This window comes from Leptosomus discolor, chromosome 1 (assembly GCF_034619465.1).
Source record: "Leptosomus discolor isolate bLepDis1 chromosome 1, bLepDis1.hap2, whole genome shotgun sequence".
Lineage (NCBI taxonomy): Eukaryota > Metazoa > Chordata > Aves > Leptosomiformes > Leptosomidae > Leptosomus > Leptosomus discolor.
The window spans coordinates 120049231-120068860 of NC_141391.1; the positions used below are offsets into that span (position 1 = coordinate 120049231).

A 19630-nucleotide genomic window follows, 5' to 3' on the forward strand; every position below is an offset into this window, starting at 1 on the left:
ATACAATGTAATAAACGAAAACTTATAAATGATGTTCTAAAAAGTGTCTAAGCAGAAGTCAGCCTTAATTTCCATTTTGTAACACAACTAATCCTCCCTTCTCACCAGAGTAGCTCAGTTACTGTATTTTACTATTTACTTAAAAGAGTCTGAAAACCCAGCAGAAAGAAACTGCAGGAAAGGAAGTTAACATTATAAACCATTAAATAACGAAGGCATCACCATAAGCAGCAATGCATATAGTCCTTAGTCTTCTGTACGAGGAAGAAGGAACCAAGAGCTTCCTGTTTCCTGAAAAACATTAAATAACTACACAACTACACCAGACCAAATTAAAAATCAGGCTATGAAAAGGAAGAGAAGTACTTCATATTTAGAACAGTCATTTTTCATTGCAGTTCCAGGATTTTCCTTTCTTAAATTAAAAGACAATTAGATTGCACAACAAGAGAATACTATAACAAATATTTTAAACATCTGCAGCTCCCACTGATAAAAAACATTTTTTAGTATGGGTTAGCAAATAATGACACATTATGAAGTTTTTTAGGATAAATTCAAGTTTTTCAAATTACATTAAAGCATCAATAGCAACACAAAGTTAAGTTAATTTATCATTTAGAAAACATACATTTCATGGTAAAACTTAAGGAGGGTACTTTTTTAGACTAAGAGGTTGAATAAATGCTGTTTCAGTAATTTTTGGATAAGCCCTGTGGCTCATATATCTGTATGTATTTACATTTTTATGGCTGTTTCAATTAACATAATAGTACCCTTAACTTCTTCACTGAATAAGAGTGGGGTTTTTTGTAATTAACTTCAGGCTTGTGTGGCCATGCATTAAAAGGTTTAGTCTCAATAGTCACATGCAATGCATATAGAGACATTTTTATGCATTAGATAGTTAATATTTGCCTGGTACTACAGTCTAACTGGTTTATGACTAGTTTAAGCAGTTAATATGAACATTCAGAACTCCCTAGAGTTACAAGAGGAAATGTACTTTGAGCACTCAATGTTGTTAGGTAGCATTTGTGACAAGTGGGAATGTGGATGTTGAAAAGGTAACGAACAGAATGATCCAGGGAGCTTAGACTCACAAGTGTAAAAACCTCCTCAGTCATGACTATTAAAGGTGCAAGCAAATAACATGAAGAATCTAGCAGAGACGACAATAAAACTCTGCTCAAATTGATTTCCCATTGAAACTGACCCCAACAGATCATTTGTTTTCCTCCAGTTTAATAGCAGCGGTATATAAATCTCCTTATTGACTTTTTCCTTATTCCTTGGTTATTGTTTTCATATGTGACTGGCTTACAGATGTATATATATAGATTGGAAGAAAATTCCCTGTCCTGTGACAGAGAGAACTCAGTATTAACTTTGGGAAGCCATGTGTGTACAACTGCTGAAACATTTAGAGCACCATTGTTTCTTGCTTAGGTCTCTAGATCACAAATTATATTTTAGGGAAGGATTTCATTCTGAAATGATTATGGCCTCCTTACTTCTAGCTTTTGCTTGCAAGCAGCTATCAGTATCAGAGAGTAAAATGTTCCATACTGTCCTGCAAGATGGTGATCAAGAACATATCTGAGCCAGCAGAACTGACTGTATTACCCAAATTGCAACTTCTTCTGTGCTGCTGAATAAATGGAAGGCTTGTTCCTTATTCTTTCTTTAGAAAACTGATGATTTTATTATCGAATCATAGTAATGTCATCTGATATAATGTATAAATTTTTTTAATGCCTGTGATGCCCATAGGAGGCAATGTAGAATGAGAGTCGTAAATAAAGATCATAATCTGAAAATTAGATTTGCAGCCTCTGACAGTAGGATCTGCTGGGACCCAACCCCAAATCTGTAAGTCTTATAGGACCAGTGTCCAAACCACAAAACTATCATACAAGTCAAAATGGAAATACCAAAGTTTGAATGAATAAGCTGATCTCTAGCTTAGAGGCAGTTTCTCTGCCTTTAAATGAGAGTCACATCCACAGAGTCAGGATACAGGACAGAACCTATGCTGGAGCAAGCATTAGGCGCCCACACATGGCTTGGTCTGGCACGGCTCAGAATGCTGCACAAGCACAATATACTCATGTAACAACAACCCAAGATCTGGGTTTTTGTCAACCAGCTTTTCTATCTTTAGGTTTATTCAACTATTCGACTACCAAGCAGCATTCAATTCATGACAGAGTCCTAAGTATTGACTTGCAAATTGGTATATTGACATCTGCATGACATGATCATATTAATATGATGTCTCTGTGAACTGCTACGCTTGCCCTTGGATCCTTTGCATCTCCAACATCTAATCTGTGGATTAACATCTAAGGAGTTTATTATAGAAGCCCACTCACAGAAAGCAGGAGTTGCATTACTTCAAGCCTCCTCTGATGGCATTACTATTTACTTTCACCATTAAGTGCAGTAAAAGGTGCTGCCTCCCTCTATGGGGTTGTGCTGGAGCAAGGCTGATCCCACAGGCACATTCCAAGAAGGCTCAGTCAGTGCTGGGTCCCCAGATGCCTCCCAGGAGGCAGGGGGAGGAGGAAACAGTTACACTTTCACAACACTTCGGAAACTTGCTAAACCCTACACGCTCCTCTTCCAGATACAATTACCCACCTCTTCAATGTGCAGGCAGACACAGTCCTTTGCCCTTTAATCTCCAGGACATGTAGTTAAACTAGCACAGTACTTGTGTTTGTGTTCCTGCACCTTTTCCTTGAGCTGAAGCAGGCTCAATATATTTTTACGACTTGGGCTGTAAAAAATCATCTGATTCTGTAACATCATTAGGAGACTGTCAGGTAGAAAGCAACGCACCTTCCCTGTGCTTTCATGTCACCAGGGACCAGGCATCAGGGAGTCTAGTCATTCCAACAGCAAGAGGCCCATGTCAGTGTACAAGTCACACTGGATCCTGGCTGAATTACAAAATCACAGAATGTTAAGGGTTGGAAGGGACTTTGAAAGATCATCTAGATGCAATCGTAAGGAAGTGGGTGAAAACATTCCCAGTTTCTAGGAGAGGGCTATCAAGATCTGAGCATTTACACACATCAAAATGTGGAACAAAAGAAATAGGACAAAACTTTAAGAACAAATAGAAGCAGGCTAACTTCGGATGAAACAAAGCTGTCTGTGGGAGCTGTGTATGTTCCTTCCAGAAACAGGACAATTTCAGAGACTGATTTGTTCATGGCTATTTTACTGGATGACTGCCTGCACTATGACAGAAGGACCCAAATGCATCTGGAAGCTGGTGAACTCCTGGCTGTGGTCACGGACTCCAGAGCGGCTGTAATCATTGCACAGGTGCTGTGAAGGAAAGGCAGCAGGGAACTGGAAAGGGGAAAACAAGCAGCTTCAGCAGAAATTACACTAAAAGGCAGCTGCTTGATTTTGCTCTCAAGTACGGAGAAAGGCAACCTTCTGGGCAGCAGCTGTCACTGGACAAGTGATTATCAGAGCTCATTTCTCACTCTTACAAATAAATTCCAAATTAAAAGCAAACTTCATTAAGCGTTGCACATTCATGTTCTCATTTCTCCCTCTTTCTATTAAAAGAGATAGCAAGTGCCTTCTACAGATAAAACATTAGACTTGCTCATATGTTTAACATGTGTGTAATAAATCATGGAAACGCTATGTCCACTTGGGAAGTATCAGGCTGCACAAGGCACTCGCTTCAGAAGCTGAAAATTATGGTGCCATGGCATTCACAGCTGTTACTTCCGAGAAGAGACAAATGCCGTATATGCTTTCATAAGGATTCAGCCCAAAGGTACTCATAACACAAATGTTATTCTTTCTGTTCTGTTTGAGATAGTGATGGTGGGAGCTTCACAATACTTCGTATTTTTCACTGAATGTGTTTAAGACCGTATCGGTTAAAAATAAACAGTTTTTCTTTGCTTTTCCTACCCCATTGTTACATTACTTTACAGGACGTTAGAGCCTCAGGATTCCTGGTGTGAAGTCTTCAGAAAGAAGAATTTATTCAACATACCCATAATGTCAACTCTCAGGTGCTGAGTAGGCTTTCCCTTTCTGTGAAAGTTTAGTTATTACCTCAACCAGAGAAATCCCATTCATAATTTAAGTATACTTAAGAACCATCTCTAGAAATGCCAATATCCAAAACTGGAGAAGACAACTGCCCTCAGATAAGTAGTTTATGATATAAATTATTTCTCTTGTCTTAAGTAATCACCAAAAGCTCCTGAATTGATCTGTCAGGAAGTTCAATCACAGTCTTTTCATCCTGGTCAGAAAATATTGTGAATGGAAACAATATTTCTCATACTTCTTGCCCTGTCGTTCTTTGGATGGCTTTGGACCAATTGCTTTTGGAAAGGTTAACCAGGACAGGAGAATCTCTGATGGAACAGACCTGAAAGGTGATCACACCTCCTTTCACTTTCTTTTGGATTTTGGGGTGATTTAACTTTTATTTTTTGTTTGGTTTTAAACAATTTCTTTATATATAGAAGCATAGTTTTCTAGAAGGAATGCTGGAAAGAAAATACATATTCTACTGTACAATTAGACATTGCAAGAAAGATAAAAAGAAGCAAAGAAATATAACTGCCTTCAGGGATTTCTGGTGTCAAGCTTACAAATTCTGAGGACGCTCACTTCTCAAGACTGGAAAGTTGGCACTAGTGAGAAGAAGCAAAGCCTTTATTTTTCAGAAGAAGGTCTACTGGCTTCAGAGGGTACCTGTCTTCACGAGTGGGATGACACATCCTCAGGCTCAGATCAGCTTATGTAGTTGGCCTTGAGTAAAACCAAGGCTTCCTGTATGTGAAGACTGCAACACACAGGGGTGCATAACTTTGAAACTATAATTTGGTTTTATATTAAAACATTTTAAAATAACTATTTCATTAATAATGCCCATTGACAGGAGTAGTCCCCAAACCCAAAGAAACATTTTTTTCCCAGCTGTCCCCAGCCTGCATATTGTCTAGATGGAAGAGCTTCAAGAAGCAAGGCAAGTTGATAGCTTTGTTTACAATCGGAACACAGACAATTTCCCTCAGTGATTACTGAGAACGCTAGCACACATAGGGGAAGGGGAGCCAGAACTCTAAGGAATATTATTTAACTGAACGCTAAGCACACAGCACACCTACATTTCTTTATTTTTACTGTTTTACCAAACCAAGGTATTAAATGAGAATTCATACATAGCATTATGTTAAAGACTGAAATAGAGACAGTAGAGAAAATGATTATCCACTGATTGCTGAATACAACTTCTCTATGACCTCTGGAAAAGGTAGCTAAAAGCATTGGAAGTGAAAACACTGGCTGAGCCACAAACTTCACCTGCAAACTTTCACTAAGGTCATGAGCATTCACGTGAGGACTGTGTGCACACAGAAGAGACCAATGTATGTCAATGACTTTGAAGCCTCAGCAGAGCTTCCTTGACGTTCAGGGGAAATGGGATCAAAGGCTTTGCAGGCAGAATGTCTCTAACTAATAACAGGCTATGCATGGAGTGACGCTGTTAAAACACTTCCCTTTTATATCCCTAAAGGAGGAGTTTTATTGAGTTAAAATGATCCTTGAATAGCTCCTGGGCTGAACTGTAAAACACATTTGAAAAGCGTAAAATCTTTATTTATGCCAGGAATGTTTGAAACACAAAAGATAAATGTCATTCAAAAAACCAAGCATGTCCTAGGTATTCAGTATGTAATGGGGCACAGCTGTAAAAACAGTCAGTGAACCAGAGACTCCCTACATCATGTCATTAACTCACTTTTAATAAGTCTATCTTCTTGTCCTTTTTATAAGGACCATAGGGAAAGAAAGAAATATATCATGCACCAAACATCTGTGGCTTTCTCAAATTGTCTCTCTTAGAAGATAGATCTACTTAAGAGACCTGTCTTGGGACATAGATTTTAAAGTGCACACAAACCTTTCTAAATATGGATTTTATTCAAACAGGGAGCACCACACGTCATTTGCAAGTTGCTGAAGACAGTGCAGTCTAGCTTAACAGAATAAAGGCTGAACACATAAACAGCATCACAGTTCCCGCAAGTAATCAAAGACATATATTGAAATAAATCTTGGTGCTCAACTTGGTGCTGAATTTATTCCCTTGAAGCCACAGATTTCAGGCATATAAAATTCTAGTTCTGAGGAGTTTTTAACAACTTTTCCTGGAAGCCAAGTGAGTCTTTGCTTACAATGGCACGGAAAAAAATTACTGATTCTTTCTCCATTTTAAATGTTTATCCCCCAAGCTGAAACTAAAGGATGGCTTGAAATTTTCAACTTGCAAATGACACATGCAGATCAAGATATTACAAACCAGCTACATCTGCCCTTTAAGACTCTCCTCCCAATGATCCTGTTTTCTGTACCTAGTGCTCAATTTTGTTCTCAAGCGCTTTTTTAACAATTGTCATCCTAGCCTCTTGCAAAAACTCCATAGTGCCTTATTGGTTACCTTCTCCTTAAACAAACCTATCCCTTCTGTGTTTCAAAACTGTTAGATTTGACAGCTAATACATTTAAGAAAGACACAGAAAGAGGAGTAAAAATAAATTTGATTCAATGTATATAATAGATTGGGCTGTGTGTTTACACCTGAAGAAAATATCTGGTTGATGCGTCTTTATCACATTGTTATTCATTAATCCAGAAAAAAATAAGAGAGAAAAACAGATTAGAGAGTCAACTTTCAGACCTAATACTACCACATGTAGGTGCACATGCACATCTACTACTGCAGTCATCTATTTCCCTACACCTTTACACGCATGGGTTAAATGACTAAGCAAGACAATTAAACAGGCTACATGAAATGTTCTGCTTTACAGCTTTTAGAAATACAAAAGATAAAAGGAGTAGACTCCTGATAATCAGAGATTATATAGGGTATATCTGTTTTTTTTGTTATTCTTTATACTACAGCTGTGCATAGATGCCTTGGTTTGGATCCAGGGGTGGTTTTCTCTCTAAGCTTCTTGTATGAGAAAAGCCATACAGAGAAAGGAATCAACAATTTAGAAGTGCACAAATGAGTTGTGGGGGGACCAAAACTCAGGTTTACGCACTTAATTGAGTAACATAATCACTTGCCATAGTTATTAGGAAAAGACTGACATTTCTAGGTAGAATTTAGCCCACAAAAAGCCTCCAGTGTTTCTTTTGCATTTCTTTCTACAGCAGGTAAGTGGAGATTCCTATTTATACTCCAATTTTTTTGGTTGTAGGTTGTTTTTTTTTTTTTCTTTGCAAGTATCTGAATCCTGTGTGGATTTTGCAGAAGAGCTGGGTTGAACTGAGAGCAGAGTTTGAGGAAGTCTCTTGTTACAACATGTCCCCTTTGTTCCTCTCCTGACACCAGGATATGTGACAGCACAGAAATCTTTGGAATCGATCTAGTACTGACACTGGCTTATTGTAGCTGAACTCAGTTGCTGCCACCATTCGCAGCTGCACTGTTGAGACCTTGGTTTACAAGGCCTTAAGTCCTTAAGAACTAATCAAACATAAAACCACATTTAAAGCTGCCACACTGTGCTTTTGGTGATTAAAAGAAAACAGTCTATTTTATTATCAAGCAGGAATGCTTTAAAGACCTGAGGTATAAAAAAATGAAAAAAAAAAAAAAAAAGACTTGGGCATCAGCACGGGTATACTTGGAAAATACAGAAAATTTAATTATTTTCACTGACCTTTGTTGATAATAGTTATTTTGCTGGAACCGTGGACACTGTATCATATTGGAAATAATAGAACAGGTAAGAGCTCAGGAAGACGCACGTGCAAAGCTGGGGTTTGGAGACAGAATATTTAGCCCAACACAGAGTAGCTACTCTATCCAGGAAAACGCTGTCACAAAAAGATGGTCGCAGACTTAACCCTCTTGTTCCCACCTACCATGTACAAGGTTTTGATTTTGCTCATTCTCTTTTCTTTGCCCCTGGGGCCCCTCCAGTCTAACCTGGACAAATGGATTTGCTACCCTACATGGTGACTCAGACCCATTTGAATATGGTACATGGAAATGAAAGATAAAACTGCAGACAAGCTCTCTTGGGACAGCAGTTAATATTCTAGAGCTTACACAGTTCTTACAGCAAGGAAGCCCAAAGACATCTTCAAACATTAATTATCTCTCTCCGTAGTAAAACTGTACTAGTGTAACATAAACTTGTTTATAAACTAATTTGTTTAGATCAGTTCAAATCCCCAAACAGGCACTTTTCCTTTAGAGTGTCCCAAGTAATTTAACATTAACAATAGAAAAAACTAATTCTTAGAGTAACACAAGTGTGACTATGCAAAGGTTTGCAGTAGTTTAACTGAAATGCTCACATGCAATTTAAAACCACTTCCCCCTGTAATCAGGCACCCTAATATTCACATGGGGAAAGCTAGTTAGCGGAAAGTAGATCTCAGTTTACTCCTTGCTGACTCTAAGGGGAAGTACCATAGCTGTTTGCTGGAGTACGATAGCATACAATAATGCTGTACAATACACAGATGAATAAGACTGGATCCCGCAGGCTTTTGGATGAAAGAGCTTACGAAGGAGGCGGTAACCCACAGGCAATTTAACTAAATCAAATCTCTCCCTGTAAAGCCACCTAGTCTTATGAAGGTACTCTGTAAAATAAGCCGATCCTACTGCAGTTTTCCATATTTATGTATGAATAAACCTTATGTGCTCTGACAAATGGTAAGAGTTTTGAGGTTATCATTGCTAAATACAAAAAAAAAAAAACCCAACCCCCAAAAAAAGATTCAGCAATACTCTCCTGAATTTCTTTGAGGTACGGATATTGAAGTTTACAGCCCCTCTACACCCATAGGTTTACTCTCTCTCCAACTTGAGTAAGTGCATGAGTTTACTCCCACAAATTTCATTAAGGAGGCCTTGCTATGTGGATGAAAAGGTCAGAGATAAAAGAGGTCAGAGATAAAAGAGGATAGTAATTACTGATCAGTCCCTTACCTGGTCTCCTTACAGTTGCTGCTATCCTCTTTGCACACAATCATCACACATGGATTGAGGTGGAAAGGGGCCTCTGCAGATCACCTGGTCCAACTCCCTGCTTTCAGCAGTCACCCAGAGCAGGTTGCTTGGGATCTTTGTTAACTGGGTTTTGAATACCACCACAGATGGACATGCCACAATCTCTTTGGGCTACCTGTTCCAGTGCTCAATCTTACTTAGAGTAAACCATTTTTTCCCTATGTTTAAACAGAACTCCTTGTATTTCAGTTGGTGACCATTGCCTCTTGTCCTGTCACTAAGTACCACTGAGGAGAATCTTGCTCTGGTCATCTTTACAGCCTCCCATCAGGCCTTCATATAGACTGATAAGTTCCACCTGAGTCTCTTCTCCTCCAAGCTGGGCAGTCTCACCTTTCTCAGCTTCTCCTCACATGACAGATGTTTCTCTCCCTTAATCATCTTAGTGACCCTTCACTGGTCTTGCCTCAGTATATCCATGTCTCTTGTACTGGGCCAGGGCTAAGCTGGACACACATGTGGACCCACCAGTGCTGAGTAGAGGGGAAAGATCACCACCCACGACCTGCTGGTCATGCTCTTCCTACTGCAGTCCTAGATGCTCCACCAGGACCTCAAGGTCCTTTTCTGCAAAGCTGCTTTCCAGCCCGTTGGCCTCCAGCATGTACTGGCACATGGGGTTAGTCTTCCCCAGGTGCAGGATGTACTCAGCTACAGGAATGCTAAAGATTGACATTGAAAATAGCATGCTGGAGGAAGCTCACCAGAATTACATACGGGAAAGTTAGGAAAATACAAAGCCTCTAAGCTTCTCAAGAGGGCCAAATACGCGACTGTTGAGGAAATGTTCTCTATCAGTTTTATACATCATCTTATTCAACTCTAGGACACAGACTTAGAATAAGAATTCTTTACAAACCAACTCTAACACCTTCTCCAGGTAAAACTAGAGACTTTAAAGGTAAAGGCCAGTGAATGCTAGTTGTTTCTGACTTAGCTCTTAAGCAGTTAAATAAATTTTTATCATTAGGTATATGCTTATATCGAACAGTCTTATATGGATTGTACTTACACAGATGGCACATTTTTTGTTAGACAGAAAGTGCAGCCACCTTCAGGGACACAGCAAGTTTTATTTGTTATTGCTCACTTTGGGAGTTTCCCAAGTTTTAACAGGCTGAGGATGCTTTGAGTACTTGTTTTGTTTTACACAATAAATACAGTGAGAACTGTATATATTATTTATTAGACATGCCACTATCATATTGTTTGCATGAGTTTATAGTTGGTAGAACTAACAAGTACAAAGCTAAACAAAACAAAGCAAACAGATTTTAGATCAAACAAACAGAACCGCTTCTGGGATGGCGAATTTTCTCACCAGATCTGTCAGAAGGAAAGGATGGGGACAGCACTGTGTGTGCTGCAATACCAGTGGAATAGCCAAGGCTTCCTAAGACGTACCTGATAGATCAATATCTGCTAATGGTATAGATTTCTGAAAGTTCTGAAAGTTCTCCTTGTCTCCTCTAGTTTGCAAAAATCACTGCAGAGAATATGTATATTTAAAGTGCTGTTAAGTCAATTAATTGGGTCCTTGGTTAAAATATTAATCTTTTTGCTCAGCATTCTTGACTCATACCTTACAACCTGTATGACAACGTGTGACACCATAAAAGCAGTGACAGGGCAGAAAAACTGTTACTTTCTCATGCAGCATCTGCAAAACATATTCAACTCCTACATGTCCCTGATCCAAAAGCTGTGTTTCTCATTGGAAAAACTCACCCCTCATTTTTGTAAACTGATTACCCAGTAGCATGATTATGCTGTCCCTACCAAATCAGTCTTTCTTCAGCGAATTCTACACCCTATCTCCATTCAAAAACTCCTTGGGCTCCAGTGTGTTTTCTGCTTGCTACAGCCCAAAGGCAGTAAATGCAGAACCGCCCTGACTTGGACTGGATGTCTCTTCCCTCTGGGTTACTTATAAAGCTCCAAGGAACAGACAACTTTCTGGTCTTTACAGACAAATGCATTTTAAAAAGTCCATAAACTGTGTTCAGAAACCCAGCAAACCTAGAATATCTGTGCCCAGACACCTGATCATACTAGCAACAGGCCAGGGAATGCAGCATGGCTGTCAGCCTCTTCTTGGCACATTCACAATTAGCACTCCACCTCCAGGGGTACTGAATTCTGTATCCTCTCTTGTAGCAGCCAGTGACCCTTTCTAAATGGGGTTGATTGGTGTTATTAGGATATAACATCTGTGTGGTGCAGCATATTGACATGAGGTGAGAGCTTTCTTCGGGAAGCAGCAGCATGCTTGAATATAATTCGGAGGAAGCTGTATCAGGCGGCAACTGAAGGCATGTATTACAGTGAAATCAAGAGGATAATCAACAAACTAAATTAGATAGAAACGTGTGCCCTTTCTCTTTTACTTCCACACCAAAGACAAAAAGACTTACAGGAATGAGAAATACTACAGTGTCATACTTGTCTAGCCATATTTTGTAAGAGACCTTTTTTTTTTTTTTTTTTCCAGAGATGCTCATTAACCTTTGCTGGAAGGAAAGGAAAACAAAGAGCAATAAAAATGCAGCAAAACTCAGTTGGAAATAAAAAAAACCAATCAATTTTCTGAATTGATTCTGAATTTCCCTCAATTCAGGGGACTGGATCTTGGCTTTACAACAGTTTTCTACTGTAAAATTTATTATTCTTCTTGCATTCACAGTAATAGCAGAATCAAAGTCTGGATGTTTCAAACCTTACAAGTGACAATGAAGCACACCCTTCCTTTACTTCTACACCAGGTCTGAAAACTCCCCAGGATAATCTTACTGAGATTGTTAATTATAGACTCTAGGACTCAGAGTCACTGTAAAGGTATGAGTGAATTTTTCAGCAACATTTAAAGTGACCCTTTTTGTGTGTGTATACATCTATGCGTATACGTAAATTGCAAATATGTGTATGCATGTGATACATGATCTATTTATGTACAAAAATGGAGCTGCTGTGCAAACTGACTGACTCCTAACATATATCAGCTGAATTTATTTTAACAGACTCTGGCAAATCTCCCAATTGCTGCATTACAGAAAATTAGTGCTATGCACCTTCTGATGTACTAGGCTGGTGATGGATTCATAGGCAGAAATACCCATGTGTATGGTGAGAAACATGGAAAGAAATGTTTGTTCAATTTTCAGCAGGCCTTTGGAGCTCAGAGACCCAGCAAACATAACACCAACCAATGCCTGTCTTGAACCGAGTTCATCTGTAGTAAAGATGTACGATGCCTGATTTTTACCACCAAGATAACTGCCACCAAAAAAAAAAAATCACATTTTTGTCATTAGAAAATATAAAACATTCTGCAGTTCTGCCTCAGACTCTTGGAAACTCACATACTTGAAAAGCAGTGTTTTGGGTGGGCAAGGAACATTCTTCAGAAAAGCTGGGACGGGCTCTGACAGCGCTTGAAAAAAGCTCATGGATACTGAAAATCCCCTGCAACTTCATCATACCCATTGCAAGGGTACAGGCCTCTCAAATCAAAGTTGGCAGAAGTGAAATAGCCTGGATTCACGGGAGACTGAGGAGATCTGGCTGCAGGGACCTTCTATATTCCAATCCTCTCCCCAAAACTCACAGCCTACTGACTGACATTGTTCATTCTGCTGTCTTGCCAGGGGCTCTGTCCCTAGGATCTGTCCAGCCATACTGAACTGTATCACCCATGTGATACCCATCCACAGAACAACCTCCCGAAGCAATATCCTCTCCTACTTCCTTGAGTCCCATAGAGCTCAGTCATTTAACCAAACCTTTATACAACTAGAGGATACCTCTGTCCTTGAAGGAATGTATTTGAAGTCAGTCAGCACAAATAATAGCCCTAGAGTCATGACTGGGTTTTGGAGTCTTCTGGTCTCTTCTAGATCCATCTCAACGGTGCTTTAATTCTTTTTTGAAATGTCCCCTGCTTAAACCCTTAATTATAATGTAATCTAAGATGTTCAGAGTTTCTCCCCCCACCCCCTGCCCAGGTGTTTCAGTATGACATTTACTAAAAATACGATTTTGGTGTGTCCCTTTTGTGATCTAACCAGGAAAGGAATGCAAGAGAAATTGCATTTTTGTAATTACGCTTTAAAAGATTACTTACGTACATATTTAAGGTCTAATTTTAGCAACTTGCAGAACTTCTAGGGGAATTCTAATATAGCAAACCAATCGGCATGATCAAGAGACAGCACAATTAAACCTGTAGTAACCCACTCACCTGAATGTACTTAAAGCAAAAATGGGCTATGCAATTTGCTTAAGCAGCCTGTGGGTTGCATCGAAGTTACTATTGCCAGAAATGCATTGACTCTGCCACATCACAGGAACTGTGCGTTCAAAACCAAAATCAAAATCCACCTTGCATCGCAGTGCAAAGGCAGCCAGCTCTGGGCTCTGGAGAAGCACATGCAAAGCAGGCCTCTGCAGAGAAATACCTTTCACTGATCCTAGACAGTTCATTCTATGGAGTGTCTCCAGGTGATTTCTAACTGCTACGGTGATGAACAGGCTGAAAGGCAGTATCTCCAACATAAAAAAGAAAAGAAAAGAGAGCAACTAAACGAATGCTGCTTAAGTTGCAGACACAAATATCCAAAAAATTTAACTATAACAGTAGCAAATTGTTTGGAATGGACATAAAATGCAAGTTTCAGAGCTGAAGTCAATGCCTAGATGAGAAAGAGATCATAAGAAGATGTTTCAGTTGGGTAGAAGCACCTCTGTCTGCCTACTGCATAGTTAGACAGTCCTCCAGATCATTTTGAAATGTAGTGACTGCTGTCAGGAAACAGTCTGTTCTCACATTTTTACGCCTCCCACTAAAGCTGATCCGTGATCTGAGGAGAAGACATATATCCTCTACAGTGAAAAACATTGCAATGATGTATCTCACCAGGAGAACTTCTACTTAGAACAATGTCAAGTTTGTTCATGCTTTGAGGAAGACAGAAATGTAGGTATTTTGAGGATGGAGTGTGGGATGGGAGGAGGTGGGAGAAGACTTACTGCACGCATGCATGCTTCCAATACAAAGCTCCCTGATGGTGAACCGCATGGAGCAGAAGTACAGAAATATCAGGATTTAGTCTTTAACTTCACTAGTAAACATCACTCCTAAAAAACCCAGTACCTAAACAAATGCTAGAGGAGAGCCTAGATTCTTCAAATCTTTCAGACAAATGGAACCTCATCAAATGAGAAGCAAATGGTAGAATAGCGCAGCAGTGACAAAAGCTCTGATCCAACAGTCAGGGCATACTGCCGTGCTCATGCAGGGTCTCAATGACTTTAGCAAGTCTCCACAGAAGCAGGGCAGTCCCTTTGTACACTATCAACTACGACACCAGGACCTAATTCATTATTCCCCATCATGTTGGCAATAATTCAGAGTTGGTGAGACAACTTGTAAAGAAAAAAAAAAAAAAAGCAGCAGTGTTTTAAACGTCTCTAATTTAATGTTAGCTTTTTATGTGTCTAACATCAAAGCATTTTTTCACTTCTATTTAATCAAAATTAATCACTAAGATTACTACAGTAATTTATGTTGGAGATTATTGAAATGAGTGTTTTATTAAAATCTGGTTTTATTAATAAAACACATTCTGGAGAAGGAATCATGAGAGTCTGCTATTAGAGACTATTAACTGGGAACTGGGAGTTAATCATAACAGTCATACTGCCAGGTCCTTTGACAGCAACACACACTGCGTTTGTTTCTGCTTTTCCTTTTACAAGCATATTCAAGTCAATTAGTTACCCTAGCACATGAGCGGTCAGGGTAACTCCTGGAAAATAGGGAAAGGAAACAAAGGTACATACATCTCAGTAGTTTTGAACAAAGAAAGGGTAATCAGAAAGAGACTCACCAGCCTGATTAGTTGTGATGCTGACAGCAGCAAATTGTCTGGCAAGCGTACTCAAGTCAGATACCCCATTGACTGCATCAATCTCAAAAGTGTAATTGGTATGTGCCAAAAGGTCCACTACTGTCACTGTGGTGTTGGTGAGTCCAGTCTGACGGGGTAAGAATCGTACATTGTCGCTACACGGCTCACACATCTTGACGTTTCCTCCACATTTTTTGCAAATGATATTGAAAGTGACATCTTTGCGACCTCCAGTGTCAAGAGGCCAGCTCCAGTCCAGGATAACAGACGTCTCGTTGATGTTAGAGATAACGTTTCTTGGAGCAGATGGTGGTCCTATAAAAGGAAACAGGAAATCAGAGGGATGAGATTTTCTGCAGTGCTCTAAGATGACAGTAAAGAGGGCGCAAAAATACAGAAGTCAAAAACATAAATAACCAAACTCTTCTAGTTATTTCCTGCAGAGAATCCTGAAATATTTCACTGGACTACAGACCTAGACTATCAAGGACCATGTTTTTTTATAGATAGACAGTACCCTCTGGGCTGAAAATATTGGTAGTAATTTAAAAATCCTAGCTCTCCTTCTTGAGTCTGACACAGAACAAGGAGGAGAAAATGAAAATAGAAAGACATAAATCCAGACCACCAATTTTTGGTAGCCTGTCCAACATGTAAGAAAACATGGGAGGCAGTGGATGGCTGACTGCAATGGGACATGAGAGGAAGCAAGCAAGCTGCTGAGAAACAGATGGAGGAGCAAGAATGACAGCCCCGAGCATAAGGATGCTACTCACTGGTGCAAGCCATGGATGGAGGGTCTTTCTCAGAGCGAAAGTAATTCTTTTCACACCTGCAGGTCAGAGACGCTTCTTCATAGGTAGAACTGTGAGGTGGGCACTTGGCACACTTCACATTGCCTGCAGAGGCTTTGTAGAACCCAGGTCGACAAGCTGCAAAGCAAAGGAGTATAGTTTTAAATTCCATGGACATCTCCTCGATTTTAACATGCGACTTTGTCACTGCCCTGGGACCTATCCATATATAGATCACGTTTTGCAGATGTTTTTGGACTAGAAATACAGATTTTTCTCATAATGAGAAAGCTGATGGAAATAAAACCTCTTGGCAGAACACAGCTCTTCATGCATCAACTTGGATTTGCATTTAATTTTGCCTGGAAAACAAATAGTGTATTGCACCACTAAGAAGAAACATTTTCTATATTTGAATTTTCACAGAATCACAAAAGGGTGGCGGTTGGAAGGGACGTCTGGAACCTGCTAAAGCAGGTTCACTGAGAGCAGGTTCACCTAGGGCAGGTTGCACAGGACTGTGTCCAGGTGCATTCTGAGTATCTCTAGAGAAGGAAACTCCACAGCCTCTCTGGCAGCCTGTTCCAGTGCTCCGTCACCCTCAAAGTAAAGATATTTTTCCTCATGTTCAGGTGGAACTTCCCGTGCTCCAGTTTGTGCCCATTTCCCCTTGTCCTGTCACTGGGCACCACTGAAAAGAGTCTGACCCCATCCTCTTGACACCTGCCCTTTAGATATTTATAAGCATTAAGATCCCCAGCTTGAGAACTTCACTTAATTTGCTTCTCTTCTGGTTAATTTACCAAAACATTGGCCCTATTCTGCAGAAGGAGATAACTTTGTTCTCTCTCTGCTGCCAAGGTTTGCTTACAAGGGCACACTAACTATAAGCTAGGGCTCTTCAGTTCAGCAGGACTAAGCAAGCTAAAGCCAAGAAAATGACCCAAACAGTAAAAGACCTATTCCATCTCTGAAGGACCATGCATCAGGCCCAATAAGCTGCCTCTAATACTATCAGAAACTCACATGGTCTGTTCAAGGAAGATGTTTTTTACACTAACTCAGTCCTCTACGGATGGTGCTTGGACCCACAAAGTTCAAGCTTTCTGAAAAAAAGAAAAATTATGCTTCTGAAAACTCTGGGTGGTGGTGTTTCATTAATACTGGCACACCCCCTCTGTTTTGACTCCTGTTGCATTTTAGACTGGTTCAGGGCCATGTTTGCCTTAGAACAAAACAGCCTTTGAAGTTAGTTACAGAAATGAACAATATAGCAAATAGATTTTTATGAAAAATGCATGCAGTGAAATAACACTGTTGATTTCTTTCCACAAAGATGATATCACCATCCGAAAATAAAAATTAAAAAAAAAAAAAGAGAAACCAAAACCAGGTAAGGATCAGCAGACTCTACTGTTCAGCTGCTGCTTCCCCCTCAAGATCTTCTCCAAATGGAATTTACCAAGTAAAAACATTCTGGCTGACACTCGTCACCCGCAGGTCCGTATGCATACCTACAACAACCATACACAAACAGACAACGTAACAAAAGGGAGTACATCTTAAAATGCATTCACCTTTTGCTGCATTTTTGTCCCACAGTAAACACTGCTTAATGCACAAGCACACTTGGAAAATCCCAATACATTTTCATTACAAATATAATGTAAATAAAGTGTAATACAAAGAAAAACATTACTTCTTTTTGTGTCTGAAGCCCAGACAGTTAAGCTCAGATAAAATTGCCTGGGACCTGTCACTGAATTAAATGCTAATTTGAAGTAAAAAGAATGGGTTCACCAGTCTTAGTGTAAGCCTAAACAGGGACACTTTTTAGTTTTGCTTATGAACTGATTCATAAACATAGTATAAAATTCAAGATACAAGACTATGTGGTCTTTTGTGTTCATTCATGCACTGCCCAAATAGAAAAGTGTTTGGATGGGCAGCCTGAGGTGGAAAAAAAGTCAGAATAAAAATCCCAGCATCTTTGTAAATGACAGAGGAGAGAGGGAAGCTGCAGCGTTAAACTGGATGTTCAGCTTCCATGTTATCGCCCATAACCAAAACCTAACCGAGTATCTGGGTTAGGCAAACTTAGATTAGTCCCTGTTGCCAAACACATGAGTAAAACGCCCTGGTAACTAGTGAGAGAACAAACCCCTGTACAGTCATCTGTCCTACTCCAAAACATCTTAATAAAGAAAACCCTTCTCACACTGCATTGAACACAATGTGAGAAGCATGAAACATTTCACGAGGAAGCGCTAATCTCAGCCACTCTTCAGCACTTCACAGTCCTTGCGAATCAAGGCGCCTGGCTGCAGCTGCTGCCTCCAACTTCCATGCTAGCAAAGCAGCTGGGAATGACACCTCCGGCTCCAAGTTCTCTCCTGCAAACCCTGAGGAAACAATTCCGAGTTTGAGCCTCAGAGACGTGAGCACAACAGGCAATCCATGAAAGTAGAATTGCTAATAATGACCTTGTGGAGAAGTTCACAGAACTTAACACCAACCCTCCTGAGCTGGCACAGCCTGTTCTCCTTCAGACGGCGTTTCTTGTATTTCCGTCTCCTCAAAGGCTACAAGGGTATTTGGGGATTTCTGTTTAACCTGAGGAAATAAAGGAAACTTAAGCCCCTCTTAAACACTCCACTAGGAGAAAATGCAGCAGGGAACAAAGTTGGCTTCTTTGGTTTTGTGGTTGTTACTGTTGTAGCCGTTGTAAGACTGAAATCTCATTCCTTCCCAAACACTGCCCCATGATACATGTGCTGTACCTAGAGCGAGTCTCTTTGGTCTCCCTCTGGCTGGCAGAGGACCCTCAAATTATTTTATGTCTCTGGGCACGGTATGTCCATTCTGGCCCTAAGACAACAAGTCAGGCAGAAAAGAATGGATGCCAATCCCACTCTTACCAGCACCAGTAACTAAACACACACATTAAGGAATAAACATCACACTACATTTGTCCAGCTAATTACACAGCACTTTCACCAAAACTTCCCATGGAAACTTACTGCCAGGTATCAAACTCAAATGGTTTCACTTACGTCTACTCAGCTTGAAGGGACATTTTTATATATATAGGCAGGCACACACAAGACAAAGATGTATTTAGGAATACATACAGTATACTTTTTTATTTTTCTATACTAGTTTAATGTAAAGATTGGAAAAAGGCTAATAACCTAAAACTGAGTCTTTGTCATGTGGTTGGTCTTCTTAAAAGACACAATTTCCACTGCTTATTAAGCATAATTTATTCATAGCATACATCAGCATTCATTTACAGGATGAAACTACAGTAAGACTGTTTATTTGGGACACTTTCAAAGCACCTACCACCAACATTTTAATATAGCAACAAATTTAGCAAACGTACACAAGCTTGCATAAGAAATAGACAGATTTTATGGGGTGAAGAAGAAAGGAAGGAATCAAACTGCTCCATTAATAAACGTCTCTTTCATCTCTCAGGTGAAAACTCTCAGACCTCATTTACGAAAAGGTGGTGGTGGTGTGGGGCCAGAGGAAAAAAAAAAAAGAAGAAAGAGGAGCATGTAGGAAGCACCCTGGAAACACGAGATCAGGCCTTTTCTTTTCCAGAGGGACAGGGATTTCACCATTTTGCACTTCTGCTACTACAGTCAGAGTGAGAAGCTGGGGTGGGGGGATGAGCCAGTCGGATCCCTGCTGACCCGGTATGCCCTAGCGAGGGCAACCCAATCTCGTGTCTTCCCCTCAGGCTGTCTCGTGTTTTCTGTCTTTGTCTGTCAGACCAATTTAAGATTATTCACAACTGCAGCCCAAAGGGAAAAAAAAAAAAAAAAAAAAAA

At 39.9% G+C, this 19630-nt stretch overlaps 1 protein-coding gene across 1 annotated transcript in view; it reads right to left on the reverse strand.

The window, feature by feature from the left end:
- EPHA3 (EPH receptor A3) overlaps nt 1–19630 on the reverse strand; it is a 212935-nt gene that overhangs the window by 59214 nt on the left and 134091 nt on the right. The window contains exons 3-4 of the mRNA XM_086463339.1: nt 15774–15929; nt 14977–15312 (exon numbers count right to left, since the gene is read on the reverse strand). Of these exons, the coding sequence (XP_086319465.1) occupies nt 14977–15312; nt 15774–15929 (492 nt within the window). The remainder of the gene's footprint in view (nt 1–14976; nt 15313–15773; nt 15930–19630) is intronic.